We start from the raw sequence: 19,863 nt of genomic DNA on the forward strand, positions 1-19,863 counted from the left end.
CAAACTCTTGCAAATGCGAGACCTCGGTCCCCCATTGTCTTGGACTGCTTGGAAAGTGAAAGTATGCATGGCACGATGAAAGTTGCAGGAAAGTATGCCATGCCTGCAGCAGAAGAAACACAAGGCGGTACTAAGGAGGGACTAACAAGCCTATTAACAAATCAGAAGCCAGCATTTACAATAGAAAATGACACCAGCCAATGAAAAAAATATGGGCAGAGAGTGGGCGGAGATTCAAGTCCATACTCGAATACAGCGTGCCTCGCATGGCAGTGCATGGGCTGTCCAGGCTCAACTTAAAGAGATGAGTTTTTAGATCAATGCTCAATATCAACAGTTTAACATTTTCTTTATCCAATATTTTGCAGGCCTTTCCTGACTATCCTTTCCCTCAATCCTTCACCACTTTGATCTTGTTTTTCAATTCTTCTTATGTGTTTATGCCCTTTTACCTTGCTCATGTTGCTTGCTATTTTTTAATATAACACTTATTTTCCTTAGTGACAGATAATTGTATCAGTGGCTAAGAGGTCTGAAGCCATGAAGATGTTTTGTTGTTTTTCTCATATCACTTTTTTGTTCAAATATATCTACTGACTTGCATAAATGTAGAGAATCATATAACATGCAAGATAACAACATGCAGTCCGATAGGCTGTCTGAAATGCTGGTGTATCTATTTGATACACTGAACCCTACATGGTTTACTTCACTTTTCATGAAGGGGAGCAAGGATCTAGATCTATAAGGGGAAAGTAATTAATAAAGTTCTGATGTGAGATGTCCGAACATACATGTATATAATGTTGTCACCTTTTCGAAATCAATTGAGAGACTATTTGCTAATGGAAGACACAGATGAGTTGAGGTCTGATTCAATGTTAACCAACTTCTATATCAAGACTATTTATATGATGGTGGAGGATATAGGCACCCCATTGGATACATTTATACTCACTAGGCCCATCCCCCTGTTTGTGCCTCAAAAGAACGTGCCCAATATTTTAGGGTGAGATGTCGAGATGTAGTATTTTTCTTAAATTATACGGGCAAATATGGTGTGCTGAATCCCTTAGTTTTGCATTCTAAGTACTTGGGTTTTAGAAATCTGTAAAACATTTGTGGCACATTTCAACAAATACGAATGTAGAAGTACTGGTGGTGATCTAGTCTTTCCTGTGAAGCCCCATCAGATGCATGGTAACAGGTGTACTACTGCACTTGTCATGTTACTTTTTTAAGGCTGACTATTCCTACTTTCTTGGAATGCACATTGCGTTCAATTCCACACAGTGGGAGGGGTAGCAATGTGCAAAAGCAACCATTTTTCATATGCAGAAAGTCCATCCTCTAAAGCCCAGCACATCTTAATGATCCGTTCCCCTTCCCTTACGACATCCCTTGTTGGGAGTAAATTACTGACCATTTTCAAGTGGGAAATGGTCGAAATTCAGTTTGAGTTTGAAAGCATTTACAAGTTTATAAGGTTAATTAAGCCTGGTAACAATCACTCATGTGTTGGATTTACTACTGTGGAGTTCTGTGTACTTGTGGTACAGAAATCCACAGCAGTAAATCCATTTACCTCTGCCAGGAAACCTTTCGTGAATTCCTGACAAACCTAGATGGAGCAAGTGACAGATACTGCCACTTTAATCCAATTTTGTGTTTAATTAAAAAATAAATACATTGAAAAATGTTAATCTTTTGAAGGATTGTTTATATGGTTCTCATTTATTGGTTGTGAGGACCAATTGGTCCCTGGTTAATGACAGAACCAGAATTTGGTATAGTTAGTTTAGTCCAGCTTTGGATACCTCTTGTTTATTTATATTACTGCTGAGAAATTGACTTGTTGCATTGGTATGTGACTCCAACAAAGAAGAGAATTTTGTACTGATACTGATCTATGTTTTCCTTGACTTGTCCCTTGACTTCTACACCAGAGCTTCCTTACCTCCCTGGTCCCTTAAACAATCAGGTCACTGGTTGGAAGTTGCAAGATGTGAGTATGGTTCAATAAGAAAATTCCAAAGATTTCCTAAGGCATCTTATAAAATTTAATTGAAGGATCATCTCTAAGTTTCTCTCCTCTATTTATACATCTTCCTCTAATGAACATTGGTCATTGCTATTGACCAAACCTACAGTGATTGTGTGCAAACAGGAAAGCACTTTCTGCATCAGTCAGCAAGGTATTGCCCATCCAAATGGTTGCCATAAACCCATCTGTAGGTCTTGAACTTCGATCTCCTTCAGTGGTTTCCAGACCCTCGTTTGTCACCAATTGTGAATCATACTTAAAATTAAGCCATTCTGCCAAGGGGCCTTTAGACCACCTTTGCTCAATGCCATCTTACCTCAATAGATGAATAAACTTCAACATCTGGAATTAGCCAGTCTGCGGTGGGAGGGGGGTGTCCCTCAACAGTACATGTCAGAGTCACATTCTCCCCCTCAAGCAATGTGAGATTTTCATGAGTGACAACAACATCAGGGACCTCTAATGGGGAGGAAAAGTAATTACATTATGATATAAATATTTTATAATTCCACATTTGCAAACTTAGATTTTTTAAATAATTGTTTAACAAGACATTATTATTAAAACTGAAACTGCAGAAAAAGAGAGAGTCGGTTGCTGGTGGTTGTGTGGAACTTGCTAATTGTTGATTTATGATTGGACTAGTTGGCACAAAGTTCAGACAAGGATGTTTGAGTTATGTGTGGACGAAATTGCATAATTATTTTTCATGAAATGTTGTGAAAATTACTTACGGTCATAATTCCATCAAGAAAGTCAAATGAGATAGCTGAGTCAAGCAGGAAATGTCTTGCAGCAAGATATTTTCTGCTTAAACCAGTATCCAGTATCCAGTGGGCAAACTACAAGTAAAATTGCTTAATTAAATTCGTTCAAGACATTTTACAAATGTTGCAGTACGTACATTTTATAAATTACCCACATTTTGCCCAAGCCTAGTATGAGTGTGCTTGAGCAGATTGATTGTTTGATAGTACGCTGTAAAGTTAGAAGTGGAATTATGGATGGAAGATAACTTGAGAATTACAAAGCGCTGTATCACATTCTAATTTGTCAAAGGAACATGCTGGCGAGCTTTATGGATTGAAAGCTTATGGATAAAGGGTGTTCAGATGATGGATGGATAGGGTGGGCTTGAAAGAAAGGGTGTGCTGTACATTGTTGATGGAATGTTGAATGATGGGTTGTGAGAGTTGCACGGTGGCAGTTAGGGGTAGATAGTATATAGATTATTAACTTTGCCATGGCTGGTCCCAAGCCCAACTGCAAAAAGAGGAGGGTTATGCATGGGGCTGGCTACCCCACCATGTAAAAAATCCTAGCTACAGAAACATCAACCAAAATACATTCCGCCTTGTGGAGGGAGGAATCTCCTTCACGAAGAGCTACAATGCGTTGTGGGGACATGCCACCAGAGATCCCTGGAAACCACAAAGCTGATCCACTTGCTTTCGACCAAGACCATCACCATCTTAATATAGAATGTGAGGACCATGTACGAGACAGGCAAGACAGCCCAAATGGCTGTGGAGACGAAAAATAAAACCTTGCCCTGCTTAACATCAACGAGACCAGATGGACACAGTACGGACAAAAAAGCCTGTCTCTAGCAGGAATGCTGCTGTTTTCTGGACATGAGAAAAAAATGCCCCATATAGGCAGGGAGTAGCACTGATGCTATCATTAGCAGACCACAGAGCTCTAATTGGATGGGCAGCCCATGGTCCCAGAATCATCACAGCGACCTTCTGCACAAAAAAAAGAGGATCAACATGAATATTATCCAGTAATATTCACCTACAAATGACAATAAAGTAGATGAAAAAGAACAATTTTACAACAGACTCCAGTCCATTCTAGAGAAATGCTTTAGGAGAGACATCACCAAACTGATGGGGACCTCAATGCCAAGACTGGAAGTGACAATACTTGGTACGAAGAAGTCATGGGCAACCATAGCATTGACGACATGAGCGAGAATGGTGAAAGGTTCACAGATTTCTGTGCACAGTTTGGTAATAGTCAGTAGTGTATTCCCACACAAAAGAATACACAAGGCAATATGGGTATCACCAGACCATGCAACAGATAATCCTATAGACGATGTCTGCAAGAAGTTCTGGGGGTCCCTGCAGGATGTGAGAGCGATGAGAGGAGTGGACATGATATCGGACCATCATCTTGTTGTGGCCCGGTTAAAGTTACAACTGAAGAAAGCATGGCTAGAGCCAGCTATCCAACATCATTGATATAACACAAACCTCCTCAAAGATGCACAGAAATTGAGTGAATTCTCAGTTACCCTCAGTAACAGGATTCAAGTCCTTCAAGAACTATAGGAGAACAGAGACCCAGTAGAAAGTCAGTGGGAAAAGATCGAAGAAACAGTGAAATCAGCCTGCCAGGGGCTTACTGGGTGCCAAGGACACCAGCATAAAGAATGGATCTCCACCGAGACCCTCTGCAAAATCCAAGAGAGACAGGAAAAGGAAGCTGTAGTCAACACCAGCTGAACAAGCCCCAAAAAAGCAAAAACCTCAAGGCGAATACACCAAAATCCACAAGGAAGCAAAAAAAAGCTTAAGAGCAGACAAGAAAAGATTCATTGATGGTCTTGCTACAGAATCCCAGGAAGCCATGTAAACTTGAAAGAACTCTACAACAGAACAATTAAACTCTCTGGCAGATACAGCTAGCCAGAAAGACCTATTAAAGACAAAGCTCGGAAGACAATCATGGGTAACATAGGCCAGCAACAAAGATGGCAGGAGCACTTTGAAGAACTGTTCAACTAGCCCATGCCACTGTCTCCACCAGATATTCAGCCAGTTGAAAAGGACTTACCAATCCACTGCAACAGACCAACCAAGGAAGAAATACAGCAAGTCATCCAACATCTGAGAAATGGGAATGCAGCAGGACCCAACAACATTCCCGAAGATCTACTGATGGCAGGCATTGAAACATCAGTAGACATGCTATACCCCTTGTTTGGAAGGATTTGGGAAAAGGAAAAGGTGGTGTCAGACTGGAAGGAGGTATATCTCTTTAAGATCTCCAGAAAGGTGATCTGAGTAACTGTGCAAACTACAGAGTGATAACTCTTCCATCAACCCCAGGCAAAGTGTTCAACAGAGTCATCCTCAGCAGAAGGAATGAACGAGTTGACGCTCAGTTGCAAGATCAGAAAGCTGGCTTCCATCAAGACAGATCCTGTACAGACCAGATTGCAACACTGCGCATCATCACTGTGCAGTCCATGGAATGGAACTCCCCCTTCTATGTCAACTTACTTGACTATAAAAAGGCATTAGACAGCATTGACAGAGAGACCCTTTGGAAACTCCTCCACCACTATGGTGTGGCAGATAAACTTGTAAGAAAAATCAGGAACTCTTATGAGTAAATGACATGATAGTCCATTGGGTCTATCCACGGAAGTTTTCTAAGTGAGGACCGGAGTCCTTAAGGGTCGTATGCTCTCGCCTTTTCTCTTCCTGCTGGCCTTAGATTGTATCATGAAAATATCCACAGCAAGGAGAATAAATGGGATCCATTGAACACCTTGGATTCAGCTCACTGACCTGGACTCTGCAGGTGACCTGGTCTTATTCTCCCATGCCCATCTGCAGAAGCAAGAGAAGACCAACAAGGTGGCATCCACGTCAGCATAAGTTGGCCTCCATATTCACAGGGGAAAAACCAAGATCCTGAAGATAACACTGCCAGCACAACTGCAGTTGCTCTTGCAGGCAATGCACTGGAAGAGGTTGAGGCTTTCACCTACCTGGGCAGTGTCATAGACAAACTGGGTGGCACAGACACTGAGGTCAAGGTAAGAATCGGCAAAACAAGGGCTTCCCTCAATCGGCTAAAGAAGATCTCCAAAGAATGAATGCTGCAAACCAAGATCAGGTTTTTTAACACCAAAGTAAAATCGGTCCTTCTGTATGGAGCAGAAACTTGGAGGGCAACAGTGACCGCCATCAGACCTTCAACATCTGCCTGAGGAAAATCCTCCACATCCACTGGTCAAACACCATAAGCAAAAACGACCTACGGCAGCAGACTTTCCAAATTCCCACGCTTGAAGAAATCATGAAAACACACTATGGCTGGATGAGTCACTCAGTACGCTCGCATCCAACACCACCAGGAAACTCCTGACTTTGCTCCCACAAGGGAAAAGGAAAAGAGGAAGGTCCAGAAAACCCTGGTGCCAAGGCCTTAAGGCTGATTGCAAGGAGATGGGTTTCACCTGGAGTTAAATTGAAAGAAAAGCCCAGGACAGAGGTGACTGGAGAGTCCTGGTTGATGGCCTAGCAGCCAGGAGGACTAATGGGCATAAGTATGTAATATACAGATTATTGTGTGGCGCAAGGATAAATAGTCTTGTGGATATAAAGGTGTTTTGGGTATATATGGTGCATGAGAATGAATGGTGTTTTGGCGGTGAGGATATACCTTTAGGGTATATAGCATGAAAGATGGATGTCTGGGTTAGGGTGTACAGTGTGAGATCGCAAGTTGGCTTTACTATCCAAGGTGTGATAGAGATACATGACGTAGTGGATGGGTGGGTTGGTTATGTACAGATTTATTTAATTCTTTACAGTTTTACAAAGTTTAAATTTGACTCGAAGTATTGGAGAGCTTTACATGAGTACTGTTACATTACACAATGACATATTAATTTCCAATGATCATGGGAAGATTACGTTTTTTCCCCAGCTCCAAAGAAGGCTGCTATGGCTGTTACACCATATCCTTTCTCCCATGGTTTGATGAGTGAATATTTTGGTTTGGGATGACAGGGTTGTGCGATTAAAGCATGTTTGAGTATGGTCCCTTGGGAATAGATAATGGGATAAATTGATGGATGAGCAAGAGACAGATGTCAGAAATTAAATCATGGAGGCGTGGTTAGGTTGAGGATATATGATGTCTGTGATAGAAATGTGGCTTTGTGGTGCATTGAAGAGAAGTGGTGCATAGAATGGATCAGAATTTAGCAGCAGTGATGTCGGATGTAAGGATTCTTGGTGAGATATTGTATCTTAGACAATGGGTAGGATGTTTAGGAGAGAGTATAGAGTTCTTGGTTGTCTTGGGAATATTTGGTGTTTATATTTTGTCTGGAAGATGAGACACAAAGTTGGAACATGTGGCTTGAGTTAATGCTGTCTTTAAAGTACATAAAGTGAGGAAAGAAGAAGAAGATTGTTTCAATGGATGAATGGATGGATGATGGATGGATGGATGGATGGACGTGTATATGATGGCTGGATGGATGCATGGTTGGATTTATGGATGTATGGGTTTTTGGGTGCCTGAGTGGGTGGATTGCATGACTGCATGGTTGGATGGAAAAATTAAGAGATAAATATATGGGTGGTGCTTTGACGAATATGTCTCTTTACTTTGCACGTGTTTGCAACGAGTGTCACTACCACACATTTTTTACTCCTCGCAAAATCTTTTACAATGCAGGGCTTTACAACGCATTCCATTACAACGCATTGTCCATTACAACACAATTTACTATTCTAACTCCCCTAGGCCATTGTAATGGGGAATGCCTTGTAATAATTTGTGGTGTAAAGCCCTGAGTTATAAAAGTTTTTGAGGAGTAAAAAATGCAGGGTAGTGGACTGCATTGTAACAAAGTCATTGTAAAGGATGTTTACCGCTTTGACTGTTCAATGATTGCTTTCAGTTTTAATATTACATTGGCAATGCTCCTCAGTTCAAAATGATATCGTGAAACGAAAAGCTGATATCCAATATTGCAAACTGTTTCATACTAGCTTCAAATGCACAGGTCCTTCAGCAGCATATGTATATGTTCATAAAGTCAGATGTGCACATACCACAGTTAGGGATCCTCATAGCCTCCAGCAGAATCTCCTCTTGGCCCACCCAGCAGGTCAGGGTTTGGTTCCCGAGATCTGCCCGCTCACTCTCCTGCCAGAGCTGTAGCCAGCGCACCTCGCAGGAACAATGGAACTGGTTCCCAGTGAGAATCCTTAAAGTAGAGGTAAGCATGAGTAGTTGCACAGTGATATTTGTATTTGATTGATGACTTTTTGTTTACTATTGGTATTGAGACATGCAGATTCTGTTAAATGGCTAGCGTTTACCCCTAATGAGATCAACCTTTTGGTCCCTGATGCAGGGAGGAACCTCTGAGATACCTGAGTACTGCTGAAGAAGGATGTAGTGAAGGGGTACAGGGCTAAATTACTGGGGATAATGTGACACCCACTTCTGTGCCATATCCTTGGAAAACAGTGCATTCACAAGGGACTGCTAAATATATCTGCCTACTGTTGACATTAAACCTTTGTGGTTTTACGATTATTGTTTGTGCACATGTTTTTAATGTCATGTTGAATATTGGCACCATGTATTGTAAAGTATAACATCCCAGTATATGTGTTAACCAATTGCAGGCAGTTGATGAGTTGTTATAAAATTGTTTTAACTGATAAACTGAAAAGTAAAATGTTTTAATTGTTTTAATAAATCGAAATGGAATGTACATTTTGATTTGTGAGGCTGAATATTTGTATTGAATTAAGCACCTTTTTGTGGTTCTACTTATATCTGTGTGGTGATTAAAGGTTGTAGTATGGTGAGGATGAGATCCAACTAGAAGAGATTGGTTCGTGAAGTGTAAATGATTAGGTTGAATAACATACTGTGAGAACAGACAAACAAGAAATCACTGCGGGAACACTTTTGTTTTAATATTGTGACTTACCCAGTTCCCTTTTGGTTTAAGGGTTACTCTCTATTGCTTATACTTGTCACCAGAAGGCAGCACACTGATATAGAAAATTGGGAGATGTGGTTCAGCATAACAATTTAAAATGGGAAAAGATGAATGTGCTTTGCAGACGTCTCGAATGTAGGCCTCAGCCCATAATCCATTCTAAAGGTCCAGAATTCCTTTCACCTCACACGTCAGTAAGAATTACCCAGTAAATGTATTGCAGAGCATTCCAGGGCTGTTCAAAGTTTACATTTTGCCAGAGAATTCCCACGTTTGTGAAGATGGAAAGTTTCTGGCCAATACAAGATATTTTATGCAAATAAAGCTCTGAGGAAAGTTTTTGTAGCCAAAAGAGTGATATACACTTCTGAAAATTCGTCTTAGAGCTTTTTCCTCCTGAAAATAAATATTTGTAAAAACAACTTGGAACCCTAGCAAGAGTCGGAAAAATGCTAAAGATTATTTTGTTTAAAAAAATGGTGAGATCCACACACCTCTAATTTTACATAAGCATCGATATATGTTTCTGAGTCTAAAAAAATGACCTGGACTTTGTTTTATAGACAATGATCACGGCAGTCATCATATGTCAGCTGTTGGGAATACTATAGGAAGTACGGGCCAGATGTGCTAGCCTTACAAACCTCCAATTCAGTATAGCAGGAGGTTTGTGCTTGTTAAAAGATTTTTCTAATATACTAAACATGGGATCGCTGCCAACTCTGACATTTAAACAAGAGTTCAATTTTGCCGTCCCTTGCAGTGCACCAACCCGGCCATCATCACAGTGGTCTAAGGTAGCATAAATTGTTGCTTGCCTCACTAATATTAATTAGACAGGCCATTCTGCGACCCACTATGATTTCTTATTTTGTGAACAATTCATTGGTCAGTTTTCAAAATTAGATATTGGTCATAAAAAGTTGAGGTATAATTTGCAACCAATTGTTTGTGACCAGTATATTATTACATCTGGTCCCATATTCTTTCACACACTTAGGGCTTATTCCGAGTACGGTGGTCCTAGGACCGTTGTACTCCCGGTGGCGGTCCGACTACCGCCACCACTGACATTCCACCCGCCGTATTTAGAGTGTGGCGGTCGGACCCCCGGGACTCTTGCCTTGGCCAGGATCCAGGATCCTGCGGCGGTGGCACAGAGAAAGGGGGTAGGAATATGCTGATAGTGATGCTGCGGCATCGGAGAGCATATTCTCACTTGCATTTCCATTGCCCATTTCATGGCAGGGAGCCCGCAATGAAAAGGGTGGTAGAGATGCAACTAAGGGGGCCCTAACAAGGACCCCTGCAGCTTCTGGGATTGAGGTGCATGCGGGGGGCACATTTTGTGCCCTCCTGAAATCATATCCCAGGACCTGCACTGTGTGGCATGCGTGACATGGTGCCTGCCTCACCATAAAGGAATGTGCTGCAGGCACTGTCACTGCAGCGGTCTGTTGTTAAGGCTTTCCTATGACCCTAACACAGCTGCTGTGTGAGACCGCCGTAGCACCATCCACCTGCCCTGGATCTAGTCAGAATCCGGTGGGAGGGTGCACCACGGGACTGGCCGTCCTCCTGTGGGCGCAGCGGTGGCGGTCCTACAGGACGACGACCAAACTCGTAACAAGGCCCTTAGTGTGGGATATCAATAGCAGGATCAGAGCATCATGAATGTAAAGTTGAAAATTCTGTAACGGAGTATGATATTTAGTAAAAGATCCACAGTTTGGGATTAGAATGTGCTGGATTCAGTGGGTTCCCTACTGCCTGACAAGCAGAGCAACATTTGCATGCCCTTGATTGTGAACTATAGGATCTAGAAGTTAGTCTTAATGCTTATGTACTCAATTCTTTAATCAAAAAATGTAGGGAATCTTCAACTTACAGCTCTTGAAGAGGCAGATTGTCAAACGTTCTCCATGAGAGAGTTACCAAGGAATTCGAGGACAGGTTTCTGCAAAAGAACGAAATGGTCCATTAGAAGATGTTTCAAAACAACAAAGACGCAATTACCTTTGCCACAGTGGGGAGCACTGATTATGAAATATTAGTGACTAATACATTTTTATTTGGAAGCTGTTAATGTGATGAGGAAAAAGGTTCTGAAAACTGCTACACATTTTTTCACAATATTGGGATATTATTTTAGCTGGCTCCATGGTTCTCTAAGAGATTGCACCTATTTCCATTATTGCAATTCCATTACTTTGGTGTCTCAAACATCATTCAAAAGGGAAACAACCTTTACAACGCAACTTTTACACCGCACTACCATTACAACGAAACTTTTACAATGCAACATCCATTACAACGCATGCATTTACAACGCAACCATTACAACGCATGACACTACAACGCACACCACTACAACGCATGTCATTACAACGCAGTCATTACAATGCATACCATTACAACGCATAGCATTACAACACATAGTACCCTTACACTATCCAACACTTACCTCCTGGAGTTAGAATAGTAATTTTAACCTCTACACTATCCAACACTTACCCTACTGTTGCACCCCCTGGAGTTAGAATAGTAATTTTTACCCATACACTATCCAATACTTACCTCACATGCAATGTAATGTTATGCGTTGTAATGGTATGCGTTGTAAATGTAGTATGCGTTGTAGTGGAATGCGTTGTAAAGGTAGTTTCAAAGAATTTGTTGTAATGGCATGCGTTGTAATGGTATGCGTTGTAATGGATGTTGCGGTGTAAAAATTGCGTTGTAAAGGTAGGCGTTGTAAAAGTATGCGTTGTAACGTCATACAACCCATTCAGAACGGTCTTGAAGAACTACACATTTTCACATTAATTCTTAGGGTAATTGTAAAAATGTACAAAGATGCTGGACTCCTGTGTTCATGTAGGTAGCTCTGTTAGTGGTAGTAAAGGACAAATGATGGTAAGTCCACAAAAGTGAGCAGTTTATTGCTCCGCATCCTCCTCCGACTGATCGTCTGATTCACACACATACACTTTTAAGATCAGATGTCCAACATTCCATAAAGAGTGACATTCCAGGCTGGGCAACAGCAGGCCAAGAAGGACATAGAAGAACCAGATCCCACAGCAACGCCTATTCATTTCTAGAAATTGGATCAATGTACTATTGTTGTCCGGGCAGGATACAACATTTATGAGACACTAAGGGTGAGCAAAGATGTGATTTTTTTTCTGACAAAGATTTGTCATTTTCTGAAAACTTTTACAAAATTGTGCTTATTACATGAAATGTACTCTCCTTTCACATGAAAACTGAACCCTCAAGCATACGGACAGGAAAGGTTCGAGCAGATAATGTATTTCAACATCTGTTTCACAGATCCCACTAGACATTTCCTGCTGCAACCTGTCTCCTGCTGGCAAAGTTACAGCAAAACTGTACGACAGTGAATTGGAAAAATAAGTGTGATATTTGAGTAATATGAAGTAGGTCACAATGATGAGATTTCACTTACATAATAAAGGCTTTACCCAGGCCTATCAGATTCTGCACAGTGAGAGACATGGTCCTCTTCGTGTCTGAGGCATGTCTTCTGAGTTGAAGTCATAATTTTGAACATTCTGCCACTACACATGCCATGTCAGGACAGGCACTGAGATATTTGATCAACATTGTATCATAGAAAATGACGCTAATGCCACAGATTCAGAACTGTTTAATATAACAATCCTCTAGAGTTTGAAGGTTCCACTCTAAAAATGTATTGGCAAAAAGAACATAGCATTTTCCTCTTGTTCTGTTAGTAGGAGTCTCACTCTTAGGAAGTAAATTGTTCACTCTTCCTACTATTGCAAGCGATGTCACAATACATTTATGAGCCAGCATCTCACTCTGTTGAGTCTATTTTAGCATGTACAATTTTAGCACTAATAGTTTTGAATGATAGACATTGGTTAATAATGGTGCTATATGTATTAATAGAATTAGCCTGGCTGGTTTTATGAGTTCATTTGGTAAATTTGATGAAGCCGTTTTAACAAGAAATTTGGGCTGTGGTTCCACAATGAATGTGTGTGTTTTATTAAATATTGTTTACAGTGGTTTGTTTATTTGGCATGTAGCCTTGTAAATAATGTATTATATTGTTATCTCTCAGTTTAACACCATTGATTATTATCCGGATGAAGGCCCTCTTAGATTTTAAAGTAAGGTTAAAATATGTTGCAATTTTTTATGTGGATTGTGGTGCACTACAATTAAATGTATGTACTCCGTAAATGTTCATTTTGCAGGACCCTGTGTACCATGATTGTTACATATACATCATTGTTTAACATGGTTATCTGGTCTATTTTATGTTGTCCACTCTAAAAACATCGGCATATTTACTGATTTTGCCAATGCTGAATTGCTCCATCAGCCGAGACGCATTTTCTTGTGGTACAGGACTGAAGATGGGCATAATTTACTATTCCCACATGTTCAATTATTTGGACGTTTATTACATATTATCAATTTTGGATCTCCCCTCAATTCCGGGCAGCATATATTTGGAACACACTTATCCTTTATTGCCTCCACTGTTCAAAAATAAATTCTGCTATTTATTTCAACTGAGACAGTGCCCAAGGACTGTCAAATCAAATGGTGCCCCAATGTGTCACACGACTTTGTCTCCCTTCACACGATCACCCATTGAGGAGCCAACATCACATGGTGGCAGGCAATGGGAGCTATAAACCACTTCACAAAGTTGCTTTTCAGCTTCTCTTTGCAGGAGGTGCCATCAGCCTGGTAGTGAGTTTCTCTACTGGCAAAAAAAAATGTAGACCTGGTGGCCACTTAACACTCAGTTACCCTCTTGTCATATCTGGGAAAACATTGGAAAAGGTGGAGTCTAAGCTTTCCTGAAGTAAGCACAGATTTTAGAAGACTGGCCTTTTGACTTTCGTTGACGAAGAGAGAAGAAAATGGCATTGCTCCTATCAAAAAAAGTTACGACCATCATCAAAGTATGAGATTTATCTGCTTCGATCCTTCTGGACCTCTCTGCAGACTTCGATATGGTTGACCATTCCTTTCTGATTGACAGGAATGGCCGAGGTGTGAATCAATGGCCTAGGGCTGCAAAGGTTCAAATCCTCTCTAGAAGACAGAACACAAGCAGTTAGCCTATTCTCAGTTAGTTCAGATGAGTCATTCCAGAGGTTTCTCAGGATTCCTCCCTCTCTCCTCCTTCTCAATATATATGCGCACAATGTATCAAAAAACTCATTACATCTTTTCGTTGTATTACCTTTATTAAGCTGACAACACGATTTGTATTCTTAAAAAAACAGACATCCACTGCTATATTCAACTGCCCACAATTTTGTTCAGTTAAAGTGAATAATAAGGAACTCTGGCTGGCCGGAATCAAAGGGACGGTTCCCTTTGGCCAGCAAAAGCAGATATAGCCCCTGTTTCATTACAAAAAGTAAAATCATTCCACTTTTTTTTTTATCAATGACTATCTTTTTCTGAAACATCAGGTCATTGCAATAAGGAGCATTATGCTATGCTCCAAAGACGTGGCCTAACAAATTTACCTACAGAGATACATGCATCCCCTTCCTCAGCGTGCAATATTTTTAGCATAATATGTTACAACAGATTATATCTTGGTTTAGCAGCCTGTTGAAGCTTCAAAAAGTGCATAATGCGCCTGTCAAATGTTGCCACCTGATACAATTTGAGCATGTTTATCTATTGAGAAGACAGATGAATTAATTAGCAATAAAACAAAAGATGTAATTTGAATGTCTCTCCCTCGTTTACAAAGCGTTCTACCGACACAAACAATACTCTATGTCTCCCCGATCATAGAGAGAGATATGTTACCACAGAGCGACCCTCTCAGAAAGCCTATGTAATCCTTAGATCAATTAGGCTTTTCATGGTGGCTGTTACTTCCAGGTTCTCGCTGCTCATCTGGTGAGTGGGCTCCTAGACTTTTAAACTGATTAAACACCTCACTACCTTTAGGCAAGCCACCAAGGCGTAGCTGTTTTGTTACTTTCTCTCTATACCTTTGTGGCACTTCTTCTAAGTCAGGCATCATGTATCATTTAAGTGCCAAGGAGGCCACAACTTGTTAGTGCCCTTCATAAATTTAAAACAATCAATTCCGATCAATTCAGGTCCAATACTTAAACATTGGTCTTCCCATATTTGTGGTGCTCATCTGCTGTTTGTTAGAGTGAGATTTTCTATATATATCTGTTTATTATGTGTAAAGTGCCTGTTAGGAGGCTTCTATGTCTTAAAAATGTTTTAGAGGATAACACACCCCCTACCTCATTAGGGATTATTGCTTATGTGGCCAAATGTGACCCTAATGGATCACTGTGGTCAGGGCTGGCATTATGCTGACCATAATGAGACGTAATAGCTGTCAATACAGAGTAATTGTGTCCACTTAACATAAGTGTGGCTATCCTTGGCATAATGATCCTCCTGGCATAGTGTCAGAAATCAAATACAATAATAGAGAATTTGGCACTATTGTGGCTAGGCATAGTGGGTTTTACCAATGGAATAATTGTAGACATATATTGCATAATTGCAAAGGTGGCATAGGGTCATAGTCTCAGACTCAGGCCACGCGAGGGTCGGGCCAGGCGGCAGGCGGCAGGCGGGGGACGGGGCTGGGCAATGCCGGGACAGGCGGGGGTAGGGGGAAGCCTGAAAGCTCCCGGACAAGGCCGGGACGGGCTGCTAGTAGAGTTTTATAAAATGCGAACTTGACCCGAGGGTATCAGAGTGCTTCACATGGATTCATTCAAGCAGCAAATACCTGAGATACGTTTGTAGACGATACATATACATAGTGACAGAAAGTGATGCTTCGTATGAGACAAGGATTATACATTTTGATTATAGGTACAAATAATAATATATAGCGCTTTACTGTACATTGCATCAAAAGCAGAGCAAGAATGATCAGTCTTAGGGACGGACGATATAGTTCAGAGGTAGCAGAGGTAAGGGCTCGTGTGGGCAAGGGAGATTGGAGGCACAATTTTCTTTGGGATTGTGTTGTACCGAATTACTTAGAGGGTGCGAGGCCTGTGCTCGCAAGTTAGTCGGGTGCTCAAGGGGGTGAATTTAAATATTTGTTGGAGAGTAAAAGCTTCAGTTTCTTCTTGAAATGAGGGAGGGATTGGTTTTACTGCAGGTCCTAGGCCAGGGAGTTCCAGATTCTAGGATTGTTCTCAGAGAAGGAGTGGGTGCGAGATTTCTCTCTCTTAAATTTTGGTGGAATCAGGAGTAGACTGTTTGTGCTTCGTAGATGTTTTTTGGACCGCCTTTTGATAGTTTATTAGTGAGGTTGATTGATTTTTCAGGGTAGAGCGCTTTGTGAGTTAGCAGGCAGTTTTTAAAATGGCGCTTGCCTCTATTGGTAGCCAGTTGAGTTGCTTAAGGGTGGGAGTGATGTGGTCAAAGAGTTTTTCCCCCAATATAAGTCTGGCCGCAGCGTGGAGGGAGCTTTCAATGAGGTGAGATAAGATTTAGGGCGTTCGTGACCACTGAGTTTCCATAGTCCAGCTTGGGTAGGACTAGTGATTGCACCGCTGTCTTTAAGTCTTCAATGGGGATGAAGGGTTTAACTTTTACAAAGTTTGTCAGCGTGTAAATAGTGCTTTTTGCAGAGGCATTGATACAGTTTTTCATTCTTAGGTGGCAGTCCAGAGTATTTCCCAGGGATTTGACAGAGCTGGAAATGATCTGTTTGAATTTTAATGCTGTGAGGTTGTCGAGACAGGGGTCCATGGGAAAGGTTTTTCCTTTGGGATGAATGAGAAGGAGTTCAGTTTTGCTAGGGTTGAGTGTGAGGTGGTTGTTTGTCAGGCAGGCTTGAACTGTGTTGAGAGTGTTATTTAGGTTCTGGATGTCTTTGACTGACATGAGTTTCATGTAAAGTTGGGTGTTGTCGGCATATGAATGGTAAGCTATTTTGGCTTGCTTCTGGATCATTGCAGGGGGTTCCATATAGAGGCTGAATAAGGTAGGAGACAGGATTGACCCTTGGGGGACTCCTTGTGAGTCTGGAGTTGTGTTTGAGGTTGACTTGTTGAGCTTAATAAACTGTGAGCGTTGGTTTAGAAAGGAAGTGAACCATTGGAGGACAGTCCCGTTTAAGCCTGCACACTGCGAGAGGGTGTGTAGGAGGATGTTGTGATTTAGTGCCAAAAGCAACTGAGAGGTCTAGGAGGGATATAAGGCTGGCCTGGCCCTCGTCCAAAGATTTGTGTAGATCATCGATGATGTTTAGTAATGCAGTCTCTGTACTGCAGCCTTTCCTGAATCTGAACCGGAATGTGCCAAGTAGGCTGTATTTTTTGATGTGGGTGTTGAGTTGACCAAACATACATTTTTCAGTTGCTTTACCAAGGAGGGGGAGGTTGGTTACAGGTCTGTAGTTATACAGGTAACTCTGGGTGGCGTCTGTGTTTTTTTGATGAGGGGTGTGACTTAGCCACGTTTGAGGGGAGCCAGCATGGAACCGCTCGATATGGTGGAGTTGATGATTTTGGTCCAAATAGAAGAAATGACATGCTTGAGGTTTTCAACAATCGTGGCGGGGAGGCGGTCGGAGATGTGAGATGCTGGCTTCATGCTGGAGAGAATGTTGAGGACTTCTTCAGGACATGCTTGGTTAATTTTGTATATTATTTGCATTATGACTGTTATAAAATAGCAAAATGGTGGTTGCATTATAGGTTTGGAATAGTAACTGTAATTAAAGAATAGAAACTGAAACACTAAAAGATGCAAGAGATAGATAGGGAAAACAGCCAGGTCTTTAAATACTTTCTAAAAAATTACTCATTTTCAACCTTTCTCAGAGAAAGAATGAGCTGATTGCAAGCGTTGGCCTCTAAAACAGAATATGGTTTCCAACCTCTAGTAATCCATCTGAAGTTAGGAATCTCTAGGAGTTTAGTATTAGTGAATCACAACAGTCTTTAAGTACCATAGTATGTATAGGAATCTGAGAGATATTCCGGGCCAGTTTGATTAAAGCTCTAAAAATGATGGTCAAGGATTGACACATACTGGTCACTTCTGAACCAATTGGAGCCACCCCCTGCACACTGATTGTCATCCATGGCATAATGGTGACCATCACTGGCAACCTGTCATCTAAGCATTGTTCGACCACCCATGGCATATTCTGGGCACTTCTCTCATTACCATTCAATGTGGCCATTCCTGGCTATAGATTCCCTAGAATAATGTTGAAATTCTAGGTATATTTTTGCCATCCTTGTTATCTCCATGGCCACTCACAGCATAATAGAGTCACGTCACGTTCACTCTGCATTTATCACCTTTAATAATAGTGCTAGCCATAGATTCTGGCCCAAGCATCGTTGTAGTCATCCTTTGCATCATGGTTGCATCCAGTTCTTTAAGTGGGATGAAAAAACTGGGAAGTCTCTCAAAGGGGCGTGGTCAATATAATTATAGGCTTGGCTTAAAAACACCCACACTAAAAATCTTTGCTTAGCATAGTGTGCCACCCCACTGGTATTTTGCTGCTTCTGTCATTGCATCCAGATATATGATACAGCAAGTACCGTTACACCTACAACATCTTAGAACTATTGGCTTTGTCAATGGTTATTAGTCGCATAAGATAAATAAGCAACAGCTATGGCTTCATTGCATATATTGAAAATGCTTCTGTTCTGAAATGATGAGCCTGTGCAAGAAACACAACAAGTCTCTTTTCAGTTACATCAAAGGCAGTGAAGGGTGATAGTGCTGCAGAGGTAAGATTTGTTTTACGGGTAGCCGTTCTCTGGCTTCTCACACGGACAGACTTAACACTTTAAGTCTCCACTTGATAATCTGTTGTTTCACCACACGTACAACAGATCGCGCTGGATTTTATTTCCTAGCGCTAGTTGAGGCCCACCACCCCGGCTTGCGGCACAACTATTTCTCTACTTCCCAAGCATTTCGGCCACGGTCCTTGATAAGTATGCCAGCACGTATCACGCCACGGAAAAGCATTAATAGTAGTGCTACATAATCAATACTCATTGATTTTATGTTATTTGTTTGTCTGTTTGTCTTTACTTTTTGTCCACAGACTTCTAGGTTCCTCATAATAGAGGTAAATCCCCAACTTATTAGTTTGTTCGTTTTATTGCACCTTTTTTACACATAGTGCTATTTTTAACTTTCACTGCCTTTAGCAGGGTGAGCCTTAACGCGCCCACACCTGTTAAGGTAACACTCGCTTACTGGTCCTGAAGAAAGCCCTGTAAAGTCACACATACCACGGGCAGAAACATGTTGACCTCTCCTTAACAGGGAGACAACATTACAATATATTTGGTTAGTTCTCCCTGCACATAGTTAATTTTTATTTTGTCAAGTTGACCAGCTAATAAATTATTTTTTGGTACAACTCCTGGCATTTTTAAACCTCACTTTTTTCACATCTTTCCTTCACATAACCTGCTCCGCAGTCTCCTGGCGTCGCAGCACACCGGGGAGGTATTCGATCTCTTCCGGTGGACCCGATGATGAAGCATGTCACCACTAGGGTGAGTGAGGGTTTCCTGAAAAAACCTTGTATTTTTTCTTGAAATTGGTCCATTTCCCGGACCACTTCCACCTGGCCTCTTATCCTACGTGCTATAACGCTTCTCTGAGGGACACTCTTTCTTTGTTTATCTGATAATTGACTGGGGTCTAAGAGTGCCCTATAACCCTATCTCTCCCTTTGTTGACCAAGATTTGTTTTACACCCTGATGGTAAGGGCAAAACGAAGAGCCTGATAGGGACCCATCACAGCACCAGCCGCTGTCCATGCAGGTAACAGTGGTGGGGCGGTGGGGTCGGGTAAGGGTGAATTTCGAGAGACGATGCAGAGGGAACATTTTAATTTTCCCTTTGCATCGTCCCTCGAAATCCCCCCTTACCTGGCCCCACCGCTTATACCTGTACGGACCGCAGCTGCTCAGCACCTGCTTTTTAGGATCCGGCCCACTTAAAACCCTGGTTGCATCCCTGGCATAATTGTAGCTG

General features: G+C 41.5%; 1 protein-coding gene across 1 annotated transcript in view; it reads right to left on the reverse strand.

Moving 5' to 3' along the window:
* Nucleotides 1-19,863, reverse strand: part of NTRK1 (neurotrophic receptor tyrosine kinase 1) — a 342,566-nt gene that overhangs the window by 117,337 nt on the left and 205,366 nt on the right. Inside the window, exons 4-6 of the mRNA XM_086945321.1 lie at nt 10,708-10,776; nt 7,915-8,069; nt 2,361-2,503 (exon numbers count right to left, since the gene is read on the reverse strand). Of these exons, the coding sequence (XP_086801447.1) occupies nt 2,361-2,503; nt 7,915-8,069; nt 10,708-10,776 (367 nt within the window). The remainder of the gene's footprint in view (nt 1-2,360; nt 2,504-7,914; nt 8,070-10,707; nt 10,777-19,863) is intronic.

The sequence above is a fragment of the Lissotriton vulgaris genome, chromosome 12 (genome assembly GCF_964263255.1).
Source record: "Lissotriton vulgaris chromosome 12, aLisVul1.2, whole genome shotgun sequence".
In the NCBI taxonomy this organism is placed as follows: Eukaryota; Metazoa; Chordata; class Amphibia; order Caudata; family Salamandridae; genus Lissotriton; species Lissotriton vulgaris.